Source organism: Brienomyrus brachyistius, unplaced genomic scaffold, assembly GCF_023856365.1.
Source record: "Brienomyrus brachyistius isolate T26 unplaced genomic scaffold, BBRACH_0.4 scaffold44, whole genome shotgun sequence".
Classification (NCBI taxonomy): Eukaryota; Metazoa; Chordata; class Actinopteri; order Osteoglossiformes; family Mormyridae; genus Brienomyrus; species Brienomyrus brachyistius.
Window position 1 is genome coordinate 270,103 of NW_026042319.1, and position 19,824 is coordinate 289,926.

The 19,824-nt window shown below is 45.7% G+C and overlaps 1 protein-coding gene across 8 annotated transcripts in view; it reads right to left on the reverse strand.

Annotated features, from left to right (window-relative positions):
• The window catches only part of atp11a (ATPase phospholipid transporting 11A), a 50,743-nt gene that overhangs the window by 12,616 nt on the left and 18,303 nt on the right, over positions 1 to 19,824 (reverse strand). For all 8 annotated transcript variants that reach the window (XM_048999225.1, XM_048999224.1, XM_048999226.1 and 5 more), the window contains exons 2-24: positions 16,018 to 16,140; positions 14,979 to 15,068; positions 14,797 to 14,877; positions 13,623 to 13,730; positions 11,588 to 11,716; positions 10,844 to 10,947; positions 10,655 to 10,705; positions 9,923 to 9,987; positions 9,170 to 9,251; positions 8,265 to 8,415; positions 7,979 to 8,176; positions 7,474 to 7,647; positions 7,130 to 7,296; positions 6,875 to 6,946; positions 6,051 to 6,124; positions 5,845 to 5,948; positions 3,533 to 3,714; positions 2,683 to 2,934; positions 1,723 to 1,897; positions 1,162 to 1,264; positions 639 to 784; positions 375 to 434; positions 6 to 133 (exon numbers count right to left, since the gene is read on the reverse strand). In XM_048999225.1, the coding sequence (XP_048855182.1) occupies positions 6 to 133; positions 375 to 434; positions 639 to 784; positions 1,162 to 1,264; positions 1,723 to 1,897; positions 2,683 to 2,934; positions 3,533 to 3,714; positions 5,845 to 5,948; positions 6,051 to 6,124; positions 6,875 to 6,946; positions 7,130 to 7,296; positions 7,474 to 7,647; positions 7,979 to 8,176; positions 8,265 to 8,415; positions 9,170 to 9,251; positions 9,923 to 9,987; positions 10,655 to 10,705; positions 10,844 to 10,947; positions 11,588 to 11,716; positions 13,623 to 13,730; positions 14,797 to 14,877; positions 14,979 to 15,068; positions 16,018 to 16,140 (2,819 nt within the window). The remainder of the gene's footprint in view (positions 1 to 5; positions 134 to 374; positions 435 to 638; positions 785 to 1,161; positions 1,265 to 1,722; positions 1,898 to 2,682; positions 2,935 to 3,532; positions 3,715 to 5,844; positions 5,949 to 6,050; positions 6,125 to 6,874; positions 6,947 to 7,129; positions 7,297 to 7,473; positions 7,648 to 7,978; positions 8,177 to 8,264; positions 8,416 to 9,169; positions 9,252 to 9,922; positions 9,988 to 10,654; positions 10,706 to 10,843; positions 10,948 to 11,587; positions 11,717 to 13,622; positions 13,731 to 14,796; positions 14,878 to 14,978; positions 15,069 to 16,017; positions 16,141 to 19,824) is intronic.

Genomic DNA, 19,824 nt, shown 5'->3' on the forward strand with positions numbered 1-19,824 from the left:
CTCACCTGTACAGGGAAGGGTCCCTCTTCAGGATGTCCATGCTGATGTGCTGCTCGATGAGGCTGTAGAGCAGGATGGGCAGGGAGGTGAAGCTGATGTTGTAGAGCGTGAGATAGGCTGTATCATACAGAGGCTGGAGGACACAGAAGGAAGAGTCAGGCAAATTCAGGCAAATGGAGCCGTTGGAGTTACGGTGAATGCATCTGGCTAATGACGTGTAGAACATTGATCTTCAGCCTTGGAGAGCACGCTCTGTAAGTCACTAAAGTGATTCCACTCTGCACAGGTATGTGGTGGTCTCGGAGGCATGTGCTCTGGGGATTGTGGTCACCACGGGGATGAGACCACACAACGGCTATGTCATAGCTGGGTACCTGCTGAGAGAAGCCGCAGAAGAACTGATAGAGGAACTGGGGGAAGATGAAGCAGACATTCTGTGGAGATAAAGTACGGTCAGCCTGGCCACACAGAGACGTTTGCGTCATTTCAGATAAAACACACACCTCCTGCAGGTGATGCTCTCAGCAGTCTGAGACTATTAACCTTACAGAAGGTGAGAGAGGCACTGTATGACTTTGTTATTGTCCGTAAGTCAGGTAATGTACTTGATTCCTGCTGGTCATCAGTAACTTACTCACCTTGTAGAAGAAGTACTGCACCAGCTCAGCGATGCGTATGTAGTAATAGTGACCATGAACCAGCAGCATCTTCTTCAGGTGTTTGAACTTGGGGATTGCATAGTCACTGTTTCTGGCTGCCTGGCGACCCTCTTTACCCATAATGCCTAAACGGGAGCAAACCAAGAGATCAGTAAAGCAAGCAAGGATGTTTAAAAAAACTGTAACACTGTGAGGAGCTGTGATCCTGCTTCAGGTCGGCAATGGCCTGCCTTCATCTTCTCTGTCCCTTTGTAATAGATAAAGCTCAACAATTAAAGGGTAATGCAGTCATGGAATTCATAAGCAGCATGCAAGTATGCCATAACATTGTAACGTACCTTACCAGTTTTAATATACATTAGTAGCAAATATTATATGATTAAACAATTACAATGTTATTATTAATGTATATTAAAGCTGCTAAGGTATGTTAGCACGTTAACATTCATGCTGCTTATGAATGTTCTATGAATGCATTATGAAGGTGCACTGAATCCTTCACCTATGCCGACGTGAGCTTCCAGGATCATGCTGACATCGTTGGCTCCATCTCCAACGGCCAGTGTGATGGGATGCTCCTTTGAGGCCTTGATCAGCTTCACGATCTAAAATGGCACACATCCAGAATATTCCAGAGGACAACAGCAGCAGCAGATAATCAGCACCTGATCCTAATGGACATGGAGACGCCGAATACAGTTTCCAGTATCCCTATTGTAACATAGCCAGACCACCCTATGTGCAATTTCCACTCAGATTTATACAGCTCAGGCAGAATGGTGTGGAGATATCTGATCCTTCATTCTGCCACTGGTCTCACTCGTCTCCACAGTGACACTCGATGATGGTCACTAATAAAGTGGTCAAACAAAGCCTTTTCCATTAACTGGGAAACCACAGATTGTGCCAAAGGGAAGAGAATCCAGTGCCTTCCAGCGAGAGCCTTTAAAAGTTTTACCCAATTAAGATGGTTCAGAACACCTGACTGACCCTTCCAGGAATATTTAACAGCTGCTATCTCACATCTGCTGGTCTGGCCAGCCCACAGGAAGTGACATCGGACCTGCGCTTTCTGCAGCGGCGCCATGCGGCAGCAGAGCACGGCACTGCAGTTCCGGCAGATCTCCAGGAAAATTTCCCTGTAGTTCCCTGAGCTGTCGTCCTGTGCTGGCTTCATCACTGCGGACAGCGTGGCCCCGTCGATGATCAGCCCGTAGTCCTGAAACTCACTGGACAGCCTGCGAGCAGAAACACACTTGGGTCAATTCCTCAAAATACAACAGCTTCATGATAATTGCAATACCGGTCAAAAGTCCGGACAGACCTACAGAAAATCAAGTTTCGCAACAAGACAGCGAGCCTAAGCAGACCTCGAAGGGATGTGAGTACTGTACTATCTTGTGAACAAAGACAGAGATGGGGTGCTGTGACAGGTGACCTGGTCTCCACAACCCCCAGATGCTGGAGAAGCATTCCAGACGGCAACATCTGGAAGCTGGTTGAAAGACTATCAAGAGTCTGCAATGCTGTCATCAAAGGGGCTGTTTTGAAGAGTCTAAAACTTAATAAAATTTTGGTAAAAAAAATTGGTTAATATTCAATATAAATTACTTCACTGCCTCGGGGTACTTTATTATAAGGTGAATAACATAAAATAACATTGAAATAGAGACAAGTGCATTAAAAGTGTCCAGACTTCTAATTCATACTGTACAATAATTAATACATTTATGCTTTTAGATTTTGTACTGGAGTGTAAATAACTTTCAGTTGTTTTTGGGAAACATCAGTTTCAGGTGGATTTCAGTAAATGAAGTAATGGATGGATCATGGTAGATGATTGAGGTCGAGGTTGGGGCCATTGGAGTGACAGGAGCCGTAACTGTAAAATTTCCTGATGCACCTTTGACTGTAATTCTGCGCCCGACTAGCCTGACCTAATAGTGTAGCTGTGTGAGCTGAAAAGCAGTGATGATGTCACATGGGCAGGTGCGGGGAAGCCCCAAGAGCCAGAGACACGGACCCGGAGAAGGTGTCGTGCGTGAGGCTGTCGTGTTGCCGCAGCACAGTGCGGCCGAGCTCGAAGAGCACGTCGTGCAGGCTCTGCTCCTCCGTGCGCTTGGTAGTCAGCTCCAGGATCTGCGTGCTGCGCCGGAACAGCTTGCTGGCATAGCAGGTGGCAGCCGCTGTCTCCATCTTGTCCCCTGTCAGCACCCACACCTTCATGCCGGCCTTGTGCAGTGACTCGATGGTGTCTGCTGCCTTTTCCTGGAGCCTGGAGGGGCCAGTCAGACAGTCAATCAACCCAGATAGCCAATCACCATTTCCTGTCCCGCCCATCACGCCTCAAGAATAAGACAAGACAGACGACACAAACTGCTTTACAAATAAATTCCAAAAAACTAGTCAAAATATAAACAGGTAAAGGGGCATCCCCTGAAACCCATAAAAACAAAAACAAATACTTAATTGAGTCTTTAAAACCAGTGCGTTTTTTTTCAGTAATTCCGACTCAAACAACAAACAAAACATGCAAACAGATGTGAGTTTTTAGCCGGCTTCCAGTGCAGTGAAAGTCACCACTATGGAAAGTGACACTGGGAAATCCTAAATGGGCTGTGTGACCTTGGTCAGCCGCTTGGATTGGCCAGTCCCAGGTGGGCATGGCAGCCTCTACACCACTTGGATTGGCCAGTCCCAGGTGGGCGTGGCAGCCTCTACACAACTTGGATTGGCCAGTCCCAGGTAGGTGTGGCAGCCTCTACAGTCTCTATGAGACCTGGGTCAGCTAATCCCAAGTGAACATGGCAGCCTCTAGGAGACCTGAATCAGCGAATTCCCAGTGGGCATAGCGCCCTCTGTGCTCCCCATACCTGTCCTCCACAGCAGTGGCCCCCAGCAGAACGAGATCCCTCTCAATAAGGTCGTAGGCCTCCGCCAGCTTCCTGTCCCTGTCCTGCAGGGCCAGCTTGGCACTGTCCAGCAGCTGGCACATGTTGTGGTACTCCTCCTGACTCAGGGCCTTGTAGGCCACACAGAGTGTCCGAAGGCCCTCCTGCAGGGAGCCACCAATCACATGATGATCATGAGGGAGCGGGGGGCGGATGCTAACTGGTTAGCTAAAGTCATCATTGGGATGTACTGCTTCTTTAGCTGGTATGCACCAGCTAAAGACTGAAAGGGTCTAAAGATATTCGCTGCTATTCTATGTGTAACCGGCATATATTTCCTGCTATATAAGTCAAATATATAAAGCTCCATTTATCTATATCAGATTTCTTGTATGAGTATATACAGTTCTGGGCAAAAGTCCTAGGCAGTGAAAGGAAATGTTTAAAGCTATTTATCTAGGTACGACGTATGTATTTGCTCAGAACAAAAAACACAGTTTAACATTAGAATATATGCAAATTAATAGTAACTCAAAAGTTAAAAGGAATTTCTTCTATTCCCCAGAAAGTTACTGATCTATCTAGTTGGATGACGAGATAAACTCTGCTTCAGCTCCCAAACCTCTCCTTAGGGGCCCCCAGCCATTCCACCGGCTCTCTAAGTTAACTTATTAGTTTAAAAAGTTAATGAGGTATTGATTAGCCAAACAATGTGTGTTAGTGGTCGAGGCAAAAAATACGTTGGTGGATTGGATGGTCGCTGCAAACACTGGGGTGACTTTAGGAGAGGTTTTGGGACGGCTGAGCTGACAGACTTTAACAGACATAATATCATAGTTTTACACCAACATGCAGATCATTTAAACAGCGTTTTCTTTGACCGCCTGAGATTTTTGCACAATACTGTATGTGTATAAATAGTATCAGTCAAAAGTCTGGACACGCCCCTTTTAAATGCATTTGTCTCCGCTTTAGCTGTTATTCACCTTTTGGTAACAGACCTCAAAGTAATGAAATAACATATCAAATACTGCAACAACCAAGAGAAATGAAGCAGTCATGTGTGTCCAGACGTTTGACTGGTACTGTATGTGTGTGTGTCAATGTATGCTTTGGGTTTACATTACAGCGTGGGGACCAAATGTCCCCCACAATGTAATAAAAACCAGTTTTATGAGGTTCCCACAAAGATCTGTGAATGCAATCAAAAAAGTAAAAATGCCAAAAGTCTCGCATTTTGTTTGGTTACTTATGGTTAAGATTACGACTGGATAAGGGTTAATAGCATAAAAATGAAGAGCTGAAGACACAAGGCAAGTCAAAAAACAGAGTGAAAAGTGGGACTATAGCTAAACGCAAAGGAAGCAGCTCAGGGACACTGTGAACAATTATCTGCAACAGTGGAAACGTCAGTCAAGAAATATACTGCGGAGTAGCACTCAGCAAAGGTGCAATGAAGTACCAAAAATACCTAACTAATGCCAGAATTGATCAAAATGTGGCATTGCCTGTGGCTTCACAGATGTGAAATCTGAGCAACAAAGAGAGACAGGAGGAATATTGATGTTGTAAAAGTAACAAAGATTACAAGGACTTCAGAGAAAATGCTTTTTAAATGTTAGAATTTTCACTTTAAGTACAAATAATCAAACTAGAACCTATCAACAGAAAACACGGCATTGGAAGCCTGGCTGAAGACAGGACGCTCGGGAGGAAACCTGTCAATTTGGTCACCAAGGACGGCTCTTGATGAAGTTAAAACGAGGTGGACGGGTGATTCATGATGGATCATGGGACACTTATAACCGACTTTGATCTCTGACTGGCACCACTGAACCACCTGCCCCTCATTTTCACCTGTTTACTATAATTGGTATATTATATTGGTATACATAGTAAATTACCGAGCTGCAGTAGCTTGGTGACACTACAGGTGTGGTGCTGATACGTCTACAGAACAGGAGATATTTAGGCCATGAGTTGTGGGAGGGAGGGTACGGGCTAATGACATGCCTCTGCAGTCCAACCCCTGGGAGATGTCCTCCAATTATCCCTGCTTATCAGGTCACCGGAGAAACTGGAACAGTGCACCGAACCTGATGATACCTCAAGGAGCCCAAACCCCACAGAGCTGCAGGGATAGGTCCAAACCAGACACAGGTTCTAAAAAAGGGGTGATCGGATCGTGGATAGTTATAGAGAACCCCCGTAAACTCTCACTGTCTGTAAAAGTTGAGCATATTCCGGCGGGCAAGGTGGAAAAAACCAGCGGTGACAGGTTCTGAGACACCCACCACAGCATTGTGCTCCACCCGGGCTCGGACCCGGTCCACTTTCCCAGAGATGACTCTGGGGAAGATGGATGAGTCGGCTCCTTTGCAGAACAGGTAGAGATGTCCTGTGTGGAGCAGGAAGAGGAGTATAAGGTGTGATGCTGACAGCATGCTCACCCATATACACAGAGAAGCTGTAATGACCAGAATGACCCCGAGGAACCTACCTGAGCTGGAGCGGACAATCACACTCATTCTCCTTCGGACAGAATCAAAGTTGAGCACCTCCAGTAGCTCAAACCTGCAGCCAAAAACAAAAGTGCCCATCACTTGCTGGGAACCACAAAATGTTGGTCAGCGGTCAATATTTCAGACAGTCCATGTGTTTTTTCTTAATGCCGTCCCACATGAAGGTCAATGACCAATGGTTGGAGTTCCCTGGCAAATGAGAGCAGGTACATTGATCTCCCCCACCCCCAGTTCCCTTCCACCTTTGAGGTTTTCCTCCATCCTTCAATCCAAGGGGAGAAGAGAAAGGTCGCGGGATGGGTACTCAGACTGAGAGAAGGGTATATGTTGCAGAGGGTTGAAAATTCGGGTCCAGAAAGTACAAATCCAGTCCAAGGTTTTGTTTCAACCAACCAGTTGAGTATAAAGGGTCACAGTCACAACTCAGCTAGTTGGTTGAAATAAAACCTTGGTCTGGATTTGTACTTTCTGGACCTGAATTTTCCACCTCTGGTGTGTTGTAGACATTCAGGGGCTCGCAGGCTCATACTTGCCAGAGGGATCTAATCCCTCCACAGTGGGGAAGACATGATCGGGCAGAGTGTGATAGTTTGGCACAGTCATTTAGTATGTATGCTGTGGCCACAGAGCTTTGTCTTAACATGAAAGCTTGTGATTGTCACGTTTTGTCTCTTTGGTAACAGATGTTACTTTCAATTGACAACCAGATTTTTCTACTAAAACTTTTCGGCTATCCATTCATCCACAATTACACATTTACAAATCTGGAACCACTTCAGGAAACACTTCAGCGATGACCCACCTCTCTACCTCATCTTCCCTATTCAGGATTTCCATGTGATTGTCCTTTAGTCGTAGGTAAGTAAACCCCAGCCTAGGAAAGAGAAGAACAGTTAACACAGTCAGAGATGGAGAACACACAAGCCTGTGATAACAAATATAGTTGGTGACATTGCATTTATTTACAGTTAAGTGCAGAAATGACTTCCAGAACAAATATAATGATCAATGTCAGTCCTTTTCTTCATGCATGTTTTGAGTGACAGCCATCACTCGCCTTTTCATGCCCTCCACCAATGCCACCTCGTCCGGAGAGGAGGAGATGTAGAATGAGGTCGCCTTGCCCTGGTGGATCCCCCGCTTGATTCCATCAACTGTTTCTTCCTCCTTCACTTGCACAGTGTGGCACAGGCAGAGGGCACGGAAGAACAACTCTTCACGCTCCTGGCCACAAGGGGGTAGCAGAATGCATGGGGCAGTAGTGTCAATAACAGTAGGGAATTATATTATCCGCACTAAGAAAAAGGTAACGTTCGCGAGTTAAGAATCACAAGAAAACACAAAAAAACACCAGAATCATGCTTTTGATGGCTTGACCTAGTAAATGCAGGTGTCTCTGACCTTGCCATCAGGACCAGGAGAGGAGTCGATCATGTCAATGCCAGAGGATCCAGAGAGAATCTGGCCATTGCATATGGCGTGCGGGACGTAGACATGGCCATCCACGCAACACTCTATGAACTCCATGTTGTTCTCTGTCAGGGTACCGGTCTTATCGGTGAAGACATATTCAACCTGGAAGGTGGGGGGAGGTAGATCTCTTCATAGACAGGCCACCATACGCTAGCCTAATGAAATGTGATAATATATGCTGTATTCCTTAGCCATGACAACATCTAGTTTCCCTTCTTTTCTTGAGATCCCTTAGGAAGAACCACAAACCAAAATAACCTGGATGTGGGAAGTCAGCTGTGCAGAATGATTCTAAATAAAATATTCCAAAAGATAGTTCTGTGTTGAATGGGTTCATCCCAGGACAGAACATCCTTCACGCAGAGGCAGCATCTATGTCTCAGGTCTGCATTTTCAGGTGCCCCTGCAAAGGATTCATTCACCGCCCACATACCTGCCCCAGCTCTTCATTGAGGTCAGAGGTATTAACCAGAGCTCCCTCGCCGAGCTCCTCGTCAAACATCTCATCATCCCAAGTAATGAAGTAGGAACCCAGGAACTTCTGCATCTCAACGGTGACGTACATGGACACTGGGATGATGTAGTTGAACAGGACCATGAAAGCCAGGAAGTCGGTGAAAGCTCTGATCATCTATGGGATGAAAAGAGTGGAACCACCATTAGAGGGAGGGGACAGGGGCATGTAGAGGGAGTTTGTAAGACGGTGTATCTGGGCTTACCACATGTCGCTGCCTCTCGTGGTCGGTCTTTCCATTATACCAGGGCTCATCCCGGTTAGGGTTCGACTGCCATACGTACTTCAGCGTTGTGTTGATCAGGGCCTTGCTGATTAGGATGCACAGGTAAACCACCAGGAAGGCATTCATAGACCTACGCAGGTAAACAGGCAGGAGATCCAGTGAGGAACACACAACACTACTTCATGCTCTCACTTGACGTTTTTTATTTGATGAGGGACCGCAGGGAGAGTTACATCTTTTCCCGACAAGATGTGTTGTACTGAAGCACTTTATGCGACAACAGAAACCTGTTTGTTTCTCGGAATAAAGCTCTTTTAGCTACAAATCCAAGTCCAAATCCATTAAACTGGCTTTTTGTTCACTGAGCTCTTATCTGGACAGGCTTACGGGGCCAATGCCATACATTAACCGCAAACAACGGCTACATCAACACAACTGGAACAACAGCATCCACGTTAATTACACTGTGATTTACCGAGGTAATTAGCACAGGGGTCAAGGTGCTTGTGAGAACAACTGGGCAAGAGCTGGCCATTTAAAACTCATTTCTCATGTAAAAGCACAGATCTGTTATTTGGTGGCAATGGACCTGGCTGGAATGGAAAGGGTTAGTAAAGGAGGGCGAGGGCTGGGCGGGGCGAGGGGTTGCATGGGGCAAGGCAGTGTGGAGCAGACTAATTACAAATGTAAACACCTTGTTGGAATTTTATCTGCTTGAAACAACCAGCTGAGTGTGTTTGATCAGCAGAATGAATGACAGTCAACATCTCGAACCTCTACAATTCCTGAACAGGTCACAACATGCACCAAATCACTAACATACAGCATAAATACAAACGCAGAAGAATCCTGAATGTGAGATGAGTTGGTTATGCAACTCTTACTTTTCGACGGCGGAACGTTTCTGCGACTTGGATTGGTAGTTGAGGGCCATCTTGGACTCCATGCCGGTATAAATTGCGACAGCTGGTAAAAAAGGCAAGTGCTATTAACTGATCCCAGATCAGTCGGGGTGAGCCTCACTCACCTTCAGCCCACACAATGTCTAAGCATCTAACATGGAGTCAGCCTAATGACTCAAAAACACAGGGTTTCCATTCCGAGATCGCAAGAGCCCTGTTTTTTTTTTTTTTTTGAAAGATGAGATGCACACATTACTTTGCTACACAGTCAGTACAGAACAACATGTAACTGCACACTGAAATACGTTGGTGTCTAACTTAAACTATGAAACCCCCATCTACTGGAAAATCACACTGCAGTACGGGAAGCCGGCCCTCTCCTGAGGAACCAAACACCTGTTTATTTTATTTACCCTATTATCCATCACAGACTTGGCTCTGGCTCGCTCCGATGCCTCTTTAATGAGATGGAAGTGTGCAGTAATATGAGGCAGCAGAAAATACCTGTAAATTTTGTTCTGCCAATTCAGCGCTGATCATGACAGACCGCAGAGCCATAACTGCTTCCTCATGAATAACGGCAATTTCAATCCTCGCTGCAATAACCATAAGGCTTTGCTCGGAGGAATGAGCGCACGCCAGCCCGTCTCACTGATAGCCCATCATTTCTAAAATGGTTTGGTCTCTCCCAGAATGCACCGGGCTGCTTCTGTATCAGGCCATGCAGATCCTTACCATAAACAAATTCTGTGTTCTTTAGCGTGGCTCCTCGCAGAAGCAGGTTCTCAGAACCCAGGGGCCTGAAGGAGAGACAGTAGAGCTTAATCATCATTGACAGCGGTGTGTTCTTTCACTAAATTACCATGAAGTCAATCAGTGTTCATCTCTTGGCTGGTGGCCTTTGGCCAGAAGTAGTATAACGTCACTAAAGTCAAAATCAAATTGCAAACAAGTGTGCATATAATAACACAAACCTAATTTGATCTCAAATTGACTTAAACATCCTTGTCAACAAGCAGACCCACCGCTGAAACAGATTTCTTTAGTGTCAACTGAGCAAGATGGGACACGTCCTTCTCTCCAGCACATAAACATGCTTGAACGTCAGATCATCTCTCTCATTAAATTCTCTGCTATTCAACCAAACCGGTTAACATACAGGTTAATCCCCACTTATTGTGATGGGGCATTTTCAAAAAGGAAATTCAGATGCATAAACAATTATAGCAGCAAGTGAGGGATTTGCATAGGGGCCGGGAAGTTTTAGGAACAGCCAAATAATAAAAGCCTTCCAAAAATCATTAGCATAATACATCAGCCATGCATGCAAGCTATCGATATATAAAAATGTAGACCCAGTATAGCAAAGCTTATGTTTCTATGAGGTCTGTGACATAGCAAATGGCTATTTTAACGTGTAATCAATTTCCTGTCTGGCAGGGAAAGCAGGAAATATGATAGACCTACCTTGCGATGGGTTCATCTCGGTCCTGATAAATATTGATGCGTCCGACGAATCTGAAAGCAGGGGAGTGGTTCAAACTCAGTTGTTTATGTGGTGCATTAACAAACACACACGCACACACACACACACACACACACACGCTGTGTTTGTCGGCATCACTGGCTTCCCTGAGGTTCTTCATAGTCACTCACTTGTAAAGGTCAGGTTGTGGCTGCTCGCACTCAATGGTGGCCCTCAACATGTCCACCTCCTTCTCAGTATTAAACGACTTTGTGTCCTGCACTGCATAGTATGTCTTTTTGGAGGGAAGAAAAAGCAAGAAAATAGTAAATGCGACACAAAGGGGTCATGGGGGAGGTGAGACACTGTCGGGCCACAGGATGCCCTGAGCCACATCAAACACATTGGCTCACTCATCTCCTTTTCTCCATCTCTCCACTTTACTCTGTACCACTCTTTTCTCTGTCCTGACGCCCCACTATTCTATCTCAATGCGAACACACACCCCCTCCTTCCATTCAAGAGGACAATAAGTCATTTGTCACATGCCTTTCAGCATTTAAGGGATTACATGGAATGCTTTACGTAAAGATAAACGATGGGAGCGTTATCGACTGCGACAACCTAAACAATAATTCTGTTCTATTTGTGCCCAATTACAGAATTATAGTATTTATGAGGTATCTGCAGAGCATGACCCTTAAGGAACCTGCAGGGGGTTTGAAGGTAAGTTGGTCAGGACATTCTCCAAGCAGTACAAGACCATAGCCTGTAATTACCTAGACGTCCGAACACAGCTATAAGCCCTTCAGTCACAGGACACTTTGCCAACTTGGCTGGCCTTCAGCCTAGCAAGAGCTTTAGAGGATGCCCTGTCAACATCCAATAAGCCTTGACCTACAATCAACAAGCCTTAAGCTACAGAAGATCTTCACCTTGTGACTGGACTCCCCGTCCAGACTGGCTGTTGTCACAAAGCAGGTACCATCATCCCGGCTCGTGGACAGGAGGATGAGGTCACTGGGGAATGTTTCATCCTCCTTGACCAAGACAACATCCCCAACCTGAGAAGGTAGGCAGAGCGTGAGCAGAGAAGAAGGCAACGTCTTCACTGAGAGAAGCTCCGGGCGGGTCTCTCCCTGATGACACCTAGCAACACTGCTGTCTGTTGCATTTGTTTTCACCTTCTATGGAAAAAAAAATAAACATCTGCACTGTCGACATTCCATTTCGGAGGTTCTTGTTACAGGCACTGACAATGTCATGGTGATACCTGGGCTGTACGCCTTAAGTCTGGGTTGTTGCTGCATTTTTCTTTGTTTGTTTTACAGTTCTGACACACTAACAGTCCACATAATTTATCATGATATACATTTCAGCAAGCTGGTGTTTCTCGATTAACTATTTGGTTCACAATAACGAATAAACACCCATATAGACTTCATTACATTTTGGTCATCTGTTCATGTTTACTTTCCGCAGGATCATGTGTTACACAACAGACTGGAAGCCGTATGCCTTAGCAACAGCGAAATCTTCTAATCTACGGCTCAGCTCAATTAGCGATATTTTTCATTTGTTGTTCTTTTTTTTTGCACAGTTCATTTCAGTTCAGAGGCACATGGAAAACAGTAAACATGTTCAGTGTTTGTGCTATGACAAGTTCAACAAGGAAAGTTCACCAATTCAAATGCCCAATTTGCTTACAATGAGTCTCCAGAGCTAAGGGACCTGGCTCATTAGCAAGATATTCCGGAAAGTGCCGCTAGCACCTTTTAAACGTGGAAAAATCGTTGTTTTTAATCATTGCTACATGGTGTCTCCAAAGCTTTAGACCTAGGGAGGTGAGTGTTCAGTACTGGACTTGAAATGGGGTAGGATGACAGTCCATGTCAGGGAAGACACTTTGAGCTACTCCAGGTTTTACAGGCTACTTTATAACTGAAAGGCACGTATTCTTGGCTAAATAGTTCAGTGTCTCTTGTGCCTTGACTGGTTTGTTTCTGTGATTGAAAGACTCATCCAGCTGTTTCACATTAACATTAGTGACACATGCATGATTACAGGAGACTGACCAATCAGCACACAGCAAGAACTCGGTGCTTAAGTGAAATCCGGGTCCTTTTAATTGAAGTGGTAGTTTACAAATCCTGTCCGAGCTCATAGTGTCCCCCATGACATGGATTATCTGGTCTCCCTAAAAAGGGGCAGTATAAAGAGCTACAGCTGATCAGAGAGCCCAGGAATCACCAGCTGAGGTTTATCTGACCAGAAGAAAGAGGAACTTGGACTCCAGTAAACCAGGTAGTTAACATCAGAGAATAAGGAGGGCAAAGCTAAAATTCCACGCCAACACGGCTGACATGCTCATTGTGCACTGCAGGCTTAGGTAGTATCCCGTACTAGTGCTCAGGTGAGGCTGCACCGTCTTTAACGTAAGAGGATATGAAGACACTGATAGCATTAGCGGCTTAGTGGGAATTTTCACTGCATCTCAGGCACAGCTGCTAAGTTGCACGCGCTCCCCCTCCCCTCCCCAAGCCAAGATATGCCTGCCAATTGCTAAGTGGGGCAGTTAAATCGAGATGGCCACAGAGACTGAGACAAACAGAGCTCTGCCACACGCAGGCGTGCGCAGCCGAGGGGCCGAGGTGAGGCACACCAAAGGCTGCACGGTGGAAGCAGAATCCCAAAGTGAACAGGAAACTGCCGTTTAACTGCCGAGCAACACACCTCGAGACTCAAGCCGCATGACGACTTAAAAACTAAACAAATGATCAACATTTTACTGGGGTAAATTGCAGAAAATTAACATTTTAACTGACAAAGATTCGTTTTTACAGGGTTCTTCATTGCAACATCACAGGCCGCACATTGTTTTCAAGAGCCAGTGGCTGTTATGGGGTTTGAACTCTCGGCAGGCTTTCCGCACACCCACCAGCCACCCCCCATCTCCCAGCAGACCCTCACCCGCAGCTTGCGGCTCTGCTTCCTCACCACCTTGCCGTGCTGGATGATATGAACAGGACATTGGTTGACAGCATTGTCAGCTTTGTGGCGTAGCCAATCCTCATAGCCCTGGGGCGGGATAACAGGGGGACAAAAGAAAAAAAAAAAAAAACGAACAATGTAGTATGTTAGGTTTTATCAGCAAGACAATGACCTAATTTATCTTCATATATATCTCATTGTTAAGATTTTATACAGCCGGCAATTCCACAGTCAAGACGGCATGATATATTTACAGAAAGATGATCCTCCACTATTTCTCCATGTACACATGTCTCAGCTACCAGAGAGAAGGGGGAAAGTGATTTTGTTGGGTCAGTGGACCCGATTTGGTGTGTGAAGGCCAAGCCAGCTGTCCCTGTTCACGGCCCGCCGACATCAGCACTGGCATCTGACTGGCAAATCTGAGAGCTCTGTCTCCCAGATGCCTCCAAATCAAAACAGGTTTTAGAAAACTCACCTATCACCTATCACCCATGCTTCACCTATTTTAGATTCATAAACAAAAGCTGATTTTCACTGCATGTCTCAACACAGCTATTGCTACAGCATAGGAAGCACCTCATATCATAAGATTACAACACCGTTGTCCCAAAGGTGACCATGAATACTTTATGATCACAACCTGAGGCACTGGGATCCAGTCCTTGCTTCATGATTACTGAGACTCCACTGTAAGTCCAAGCCACTTCTGCCTACGGCCATATTTTGCCTGCCAGATGGTGCTCTACATATCGTGGTGCAGGATGACCAGAGGGCAGTTAAAAACATTCTTCAGCACCCTGATCTTTACTTCGCAAGAGCCCCGATGACCAGCTGCATCCTAGCAAAACACCAAGTCCAGTGTGGGTAGGGGGCGTAGCAACCAGGGAGGTTGGGAGGATATGTACCCACCATATGCAATTTGGACTCACTGTCACCAAAAGTAAATTGTGTACTGGCCAAAGCCAACTATCCTATGTCATTGCACAGAGCTACTAAGTCACCACTGCATGGCTACTTTGGGAGTAGCGTCCAAGCATAGTCTAACCAGCTTGTTTGACACATATAAGGGTTTGATACAAGCCTTTCATTCAACCAAAGCGCTGATATTCTCCAACACCTCCGAGTGCATTTCATGACAATAAAACCTCACCTGCTTGATGGCGGTGACGGTGATGACAAAGAAAAGGGGCAGGCCGCTGGTCACGGGGCTGGTGGGGGTGTCGATTATCAGCTGAAATGGTGGAAGACAGCAGAGGTAAGCAACCTCAGTTACTGCTGCCACAACTCGCAGTGCAAATAACTGTGGGAGTTAGCTGGAGCTAAAATCCTCACCTGGACCAGGAATATGATGAGGAAATAAAAATTTGCAACCCTTCTGAACTGCTCAAACAAGTTCTTCGGCACAAAATTCCAGAAGGTGTACTGTGAGGGAGACAGACACAAGTTTTAATGCGATCGGTCAGACGTGCTTGGCGATGTAAAAGGAGTTCACGCTTCTAAAGCTTCTAGGGCTGGTTCTTAAGAAATATAGGTGTAACGAAGTTCTATGACAGTGACAGGGAGCCTAATCTGAGCTGCCAAGCTCCAGTGACTCAAAGTGTGACATTGGGTTCCTAGCCTGGGCTTGTGGAAGAGGTGAATGGGAGGCGGTTTATAAGTGCAGTGCTGACCAGTGCTTCAGAAAGCTTGGCAGCAATCACAAAGGAAAACAAGGTGAACACGTCAGCATGATGCTTTTATATGCTACATGCAAAATACATACAGGTACATTGGAATGCTTCTTGTTACATATCCCCTTTCCACACATTAAGTGTAAAGCTTGGGGTTCAAGCACAGGGTTAGGCTATTTATCTGGCACCCCTAGCGCATTTTGGGGGGGTTAAGAGACTTGATCAAGGGCCCAGTGGAGATTCTGCCAGAGCCTGGGCTCAAGCCAGCGACCTTCTGTTCACAAGTACAAGGGACTAACCCTCTGAACCACACACACCCCCCGAAATGGGCCACAAGTTGACAGGTAGCTTTCCCTGCCCGGGAATCAAAGCCAAGGCCTGCCGGTGAGAGCTACAAATCCTGACCAGTAGACCACCGGAGAAATTCCCTGGGTTATTTCCACACAGCTATGTTTGGAGGATCTGCAGCAGGACTTTGAAGCTGAGGGTGTGGCTGTAGCCCTTTTCTCTCTACAACAGCGTTTCCAAATCTGGGCCTCAGGGATCCACAGATGGTCTATGTTTTTGCTCCCTCCCTCGTGCACTGTCTGCGGTTCCTCAAGGATCAGATTGGGAAACACTGCCCTACAGCATCAACATCTATCTAGGAAGAGCATATTTCATGCATTCCTGCTCCAACACTCCTCACGTCCATGGAGTACCTTGGAAGACACGATCCGATTATCTGGGAACCGCTGAGGGATGTAGGCCTCTGTCCCTGGTGGGGGTTCCCGGTGGCCGATGTAGACTGTCCGGCTGTCTACCCAGTTCTCCTCTCCGGTACACTGTGGGACAAGAGGGATGTGGTCATTGTGTGGTCCTAAACATTTTAATTAGCACCTGATTGACAGCTGAAACATAGGCAAATTGATTTAATATCCAAATGACTGTGTCAACAAAGAAAGGTCAGGCAACACACTGGGCAGTGTGGGCAACCAACTGGAAACAAGGAGCACGAACAAAACATTCCTGTGATACACTATATCTCTCGCCGATCTCGATATGCAGGGACCCGCCCTCAGTTTAATGTGAACTAATGTTACCACGATGACGGTGACATTACTGAATGAGTCTGCTTGCGTGGGCTGTAAAACATGGAAGAGGTTACGGAAATGAGCCAGGAGACGCATCTGCAGCTAAAGCTGTTTACCAGATGCAGGACTAGCATCTTATTCGGACCCCCGAGGAAATCAATAAAGTATTCATGCCAAAATCAATATCATTTCATATGCAAGCCCGTCCAGTTTGCTCCTTCTCTTAGGACAAAATATTTCCCGGAAAACACAAAGTAAACTCACTGTTCTTTTTCTCAACATATAATTATTTAAATTAAATCAGCTGGCATTTCCTGTGGCAGGCATTCTGATTGCATTAAATATGCATATTTAATTATCATCAATTAACTTATAGGTGGAAAAGAACATTTAAATCACACCCTATTGGTCGGTTTGGTTTCTGAAACCTATCGTGGATTAGGTCTGCAAAAAAGTTTGAGAGTTACTCAAAGATCCTTAAGAATTAAAGACCGTGTGTCCTGCTTCATGCTTGAAGACATCAGAACCATCTCTGTGGAAGTTCTGCATACTTCCGTTTTTCCAAAGTTGCTTTCAGGACCGGCCTGTTCCCTGAATCCAAGCCTGCATTGCCATCCACAGAGGAGCATACCCACGCATTTCCACATTATCTATGCGAGCAGATATAGACTCCTATCTCTAAAATGACTGTTTTTCCACAGTGACACAGTACAGTTGGCATCCACAAAGGTTTACATGCTGCTTGCTGTTGTTTCTGGACTAGACGCATTTGACGGTTTGTTAAAGGGGAGCGTCTGCGTAACGTAACAGGGGAGTGAAGGGTGAGGCTGTTTGCACACAAGACCTACGACACCAAACATTTGGTCCTTACTTTGACACACACAACAGACCTTGATCCTGCCCAGCTGGTCTACAGGCTCACTCAATTTCTGAGCCCCCACCCCCCCCCCAGCCCAAACAAAGGTGGCTCACTGGAACATGCCCTGGCAGCAGTGAGAGTAACTCCATTCCAGAGGGAGATGACTCACACTGGACAATGTGGCTTTGTTCAGCTGTTTCTACGACAATCGCTTCAGGCTCTTACTCTGATTTTGCAATAGTTAGCCTTTATATTAGCCAGATTTTCTACATTAGCTACCGATCTACATTAACTAGATTTTATATTACATATTACTTTAGCTAGCTAATTATATATCTATGTACAGAGTCACAAAATGTCTCCATTATCACATGAAAACTTTACTTCCCAAAACTTGGCGAGCTTATCTATGTATCTATAAACCACTGCTTGCCTTGCTCTCAGTAATGTAGTACTTTCTCCATTGCCGTTATAGTGCGCTGCAGATCTGAAAAGCTGGAAACCAAACCCTGCCCACCAAGCCCTCATGACTGGCTGTAACCCAATCAGCTGAGGGGGCGGAGTTATGAATGGAGTGGCTTGTCCATTGTTACTGTTGCTACCGGTACCATTGAGAAGGGGTGATGACACATGTCCGACGGCAGTCACGGCAGAAAGTGTCTGCTTTACTGTGTCCTACTTCCCCCGGTACCCGTGACTTCTGTGGAACTGCTGTACAAAGGCTACATGACACCTGCCATGCAACTAACGGCACTGACATTTGTGTTTCAATTGTCTCTGTCGCAGTTTCACAGCCATGCTCCTCGGGTTGACGTGGTTAAGAATGATTAAAGAAGAGTCTCGTTAAAAACCACTGAGCTAGAGAAGACTGGCTGTTTGGCATCTGGATCGTGTATCAAATATGATACAGGAAGCAAAAGATAAATCACCTCACAGGCTATGTTAACTACGCATGTAAAGTGTGTTCAGGGGGGACTTTATAACATGCATGCAGTGTGTGTTCTAAATGGAGTTGTAAATACAACCAACTTGGAGATGTTCGTCTTAACCTTCCTGTATCTGAGCAGTCCAGTAAGGAATTACAGGCCACAAGAATGACCAAAGTTAGGTCACTTAGGTTTACACCTTTAGGAGTGTGCAGATATGTGTCATATCTGTTTGTATTGGTTTGTGGTCACTGGCCCATGAGTGCAACACTTGGTTTTAAGAACGGAGACTGTTTACAGCAGATTGCGGCGCTTCGTTTCAGATCGCAGTGGCGTTTGAGAATGCGCTGCTTGCCATTTCCTCCATACATTATCGGATTGTAGAGGGTATCACAGCTGTTCTGTTGTGTTCTGCCACACATTCATCTGTATCTGATCTCAGGGACAGGTATCTGATATCAGAGTAGTGTTGGCCCAACAATATAATCAAGTAATGGATATTTTATTTTTTAACGGATATATTTACTTTCTAATGTCTGGAGGCTGCAGATGGACAATCGGGGGAATATCCTTTTCCAGTGAATGACCTCCCTCCTGTATCAGAGCAGAGTGTACTACAGCATTCCATTCCAGTCATTCAGCCACGCGGCCAATCAGGACGCAGTGTGAGGAATGAGGGCGCTGTCTTGCGCCCTGCCAGTTCAGACTCCCACACGCTTTTGCTGCACGCACTGTGACTGTTACCTGCCAGGAACACAGACTCCAGTCTGGCAAACGGCCTCTGCTTCCAGATGCTCCCCCGGAATCTTTATCAGACAGATCTACCTTAAAAACTGTCAACAAACATCTATATATAAATTTGCCATAGCAGTAACATCTGTCGCTGACACAAGGGGCAGCAAAATGAGAGGGACTGTCACTCAAGGAGCAGATGATAATCCAGACAACGTTCAGGATGAAGTGTCTGAGAAGAAATTCTCAGGCCCAGAAATAATAACTTGCCGGAAGAGTCCGCCAACTGCCAGTTTACCAGTTTCTGGGCCGGATTCATATCACGCGAAGTAGCAGTTCTGCCTCGTCGGTCACAGAAGCTCAAGTCAATCCCAGCCTTGTTGTGTCTCAGAAACTTGCCTATCTCCTGGTGATAAGTTAACTATGCTCTGTGGGGTTTTCAAAGCTAAATATTAAGAGTCCGCCATTCATAAGGAGAGCTAATCAGAAGCTATACACTAGCTCATTGTATTTTCATTATTTAGGGGAGCTTTCATCAATTATGGACATCTAAAATCCTACTGAGCCACGCTGTCAGGGTCAAACCTCATGCCCTGCTTGGTGCCTTAGAAGGGTCAGGCTGTCGTCATAGCGATTAAGCTCATTTGCAATTCTACCCTGCCGACAGAGTAAACACAGGTCTTCAGATGAAGTCCCCCTATCATGTTTGCTTCTGTCTCCCGAGTCACACCAGCCGGCCAATTAAGACTGAAACCTTCCTGTAATTCATATAACTCATACAAATCTCACAGGTCTTTCCTATCCTTCCCTAAGCTGAATCAATATATTAAAAAAAAAAACACACAGCCATGGACCGAATTTGAGAAGACAACAGTATTAGGTGTTAATGCTTTGCCTCTGGTGATGTTTGACATTTGG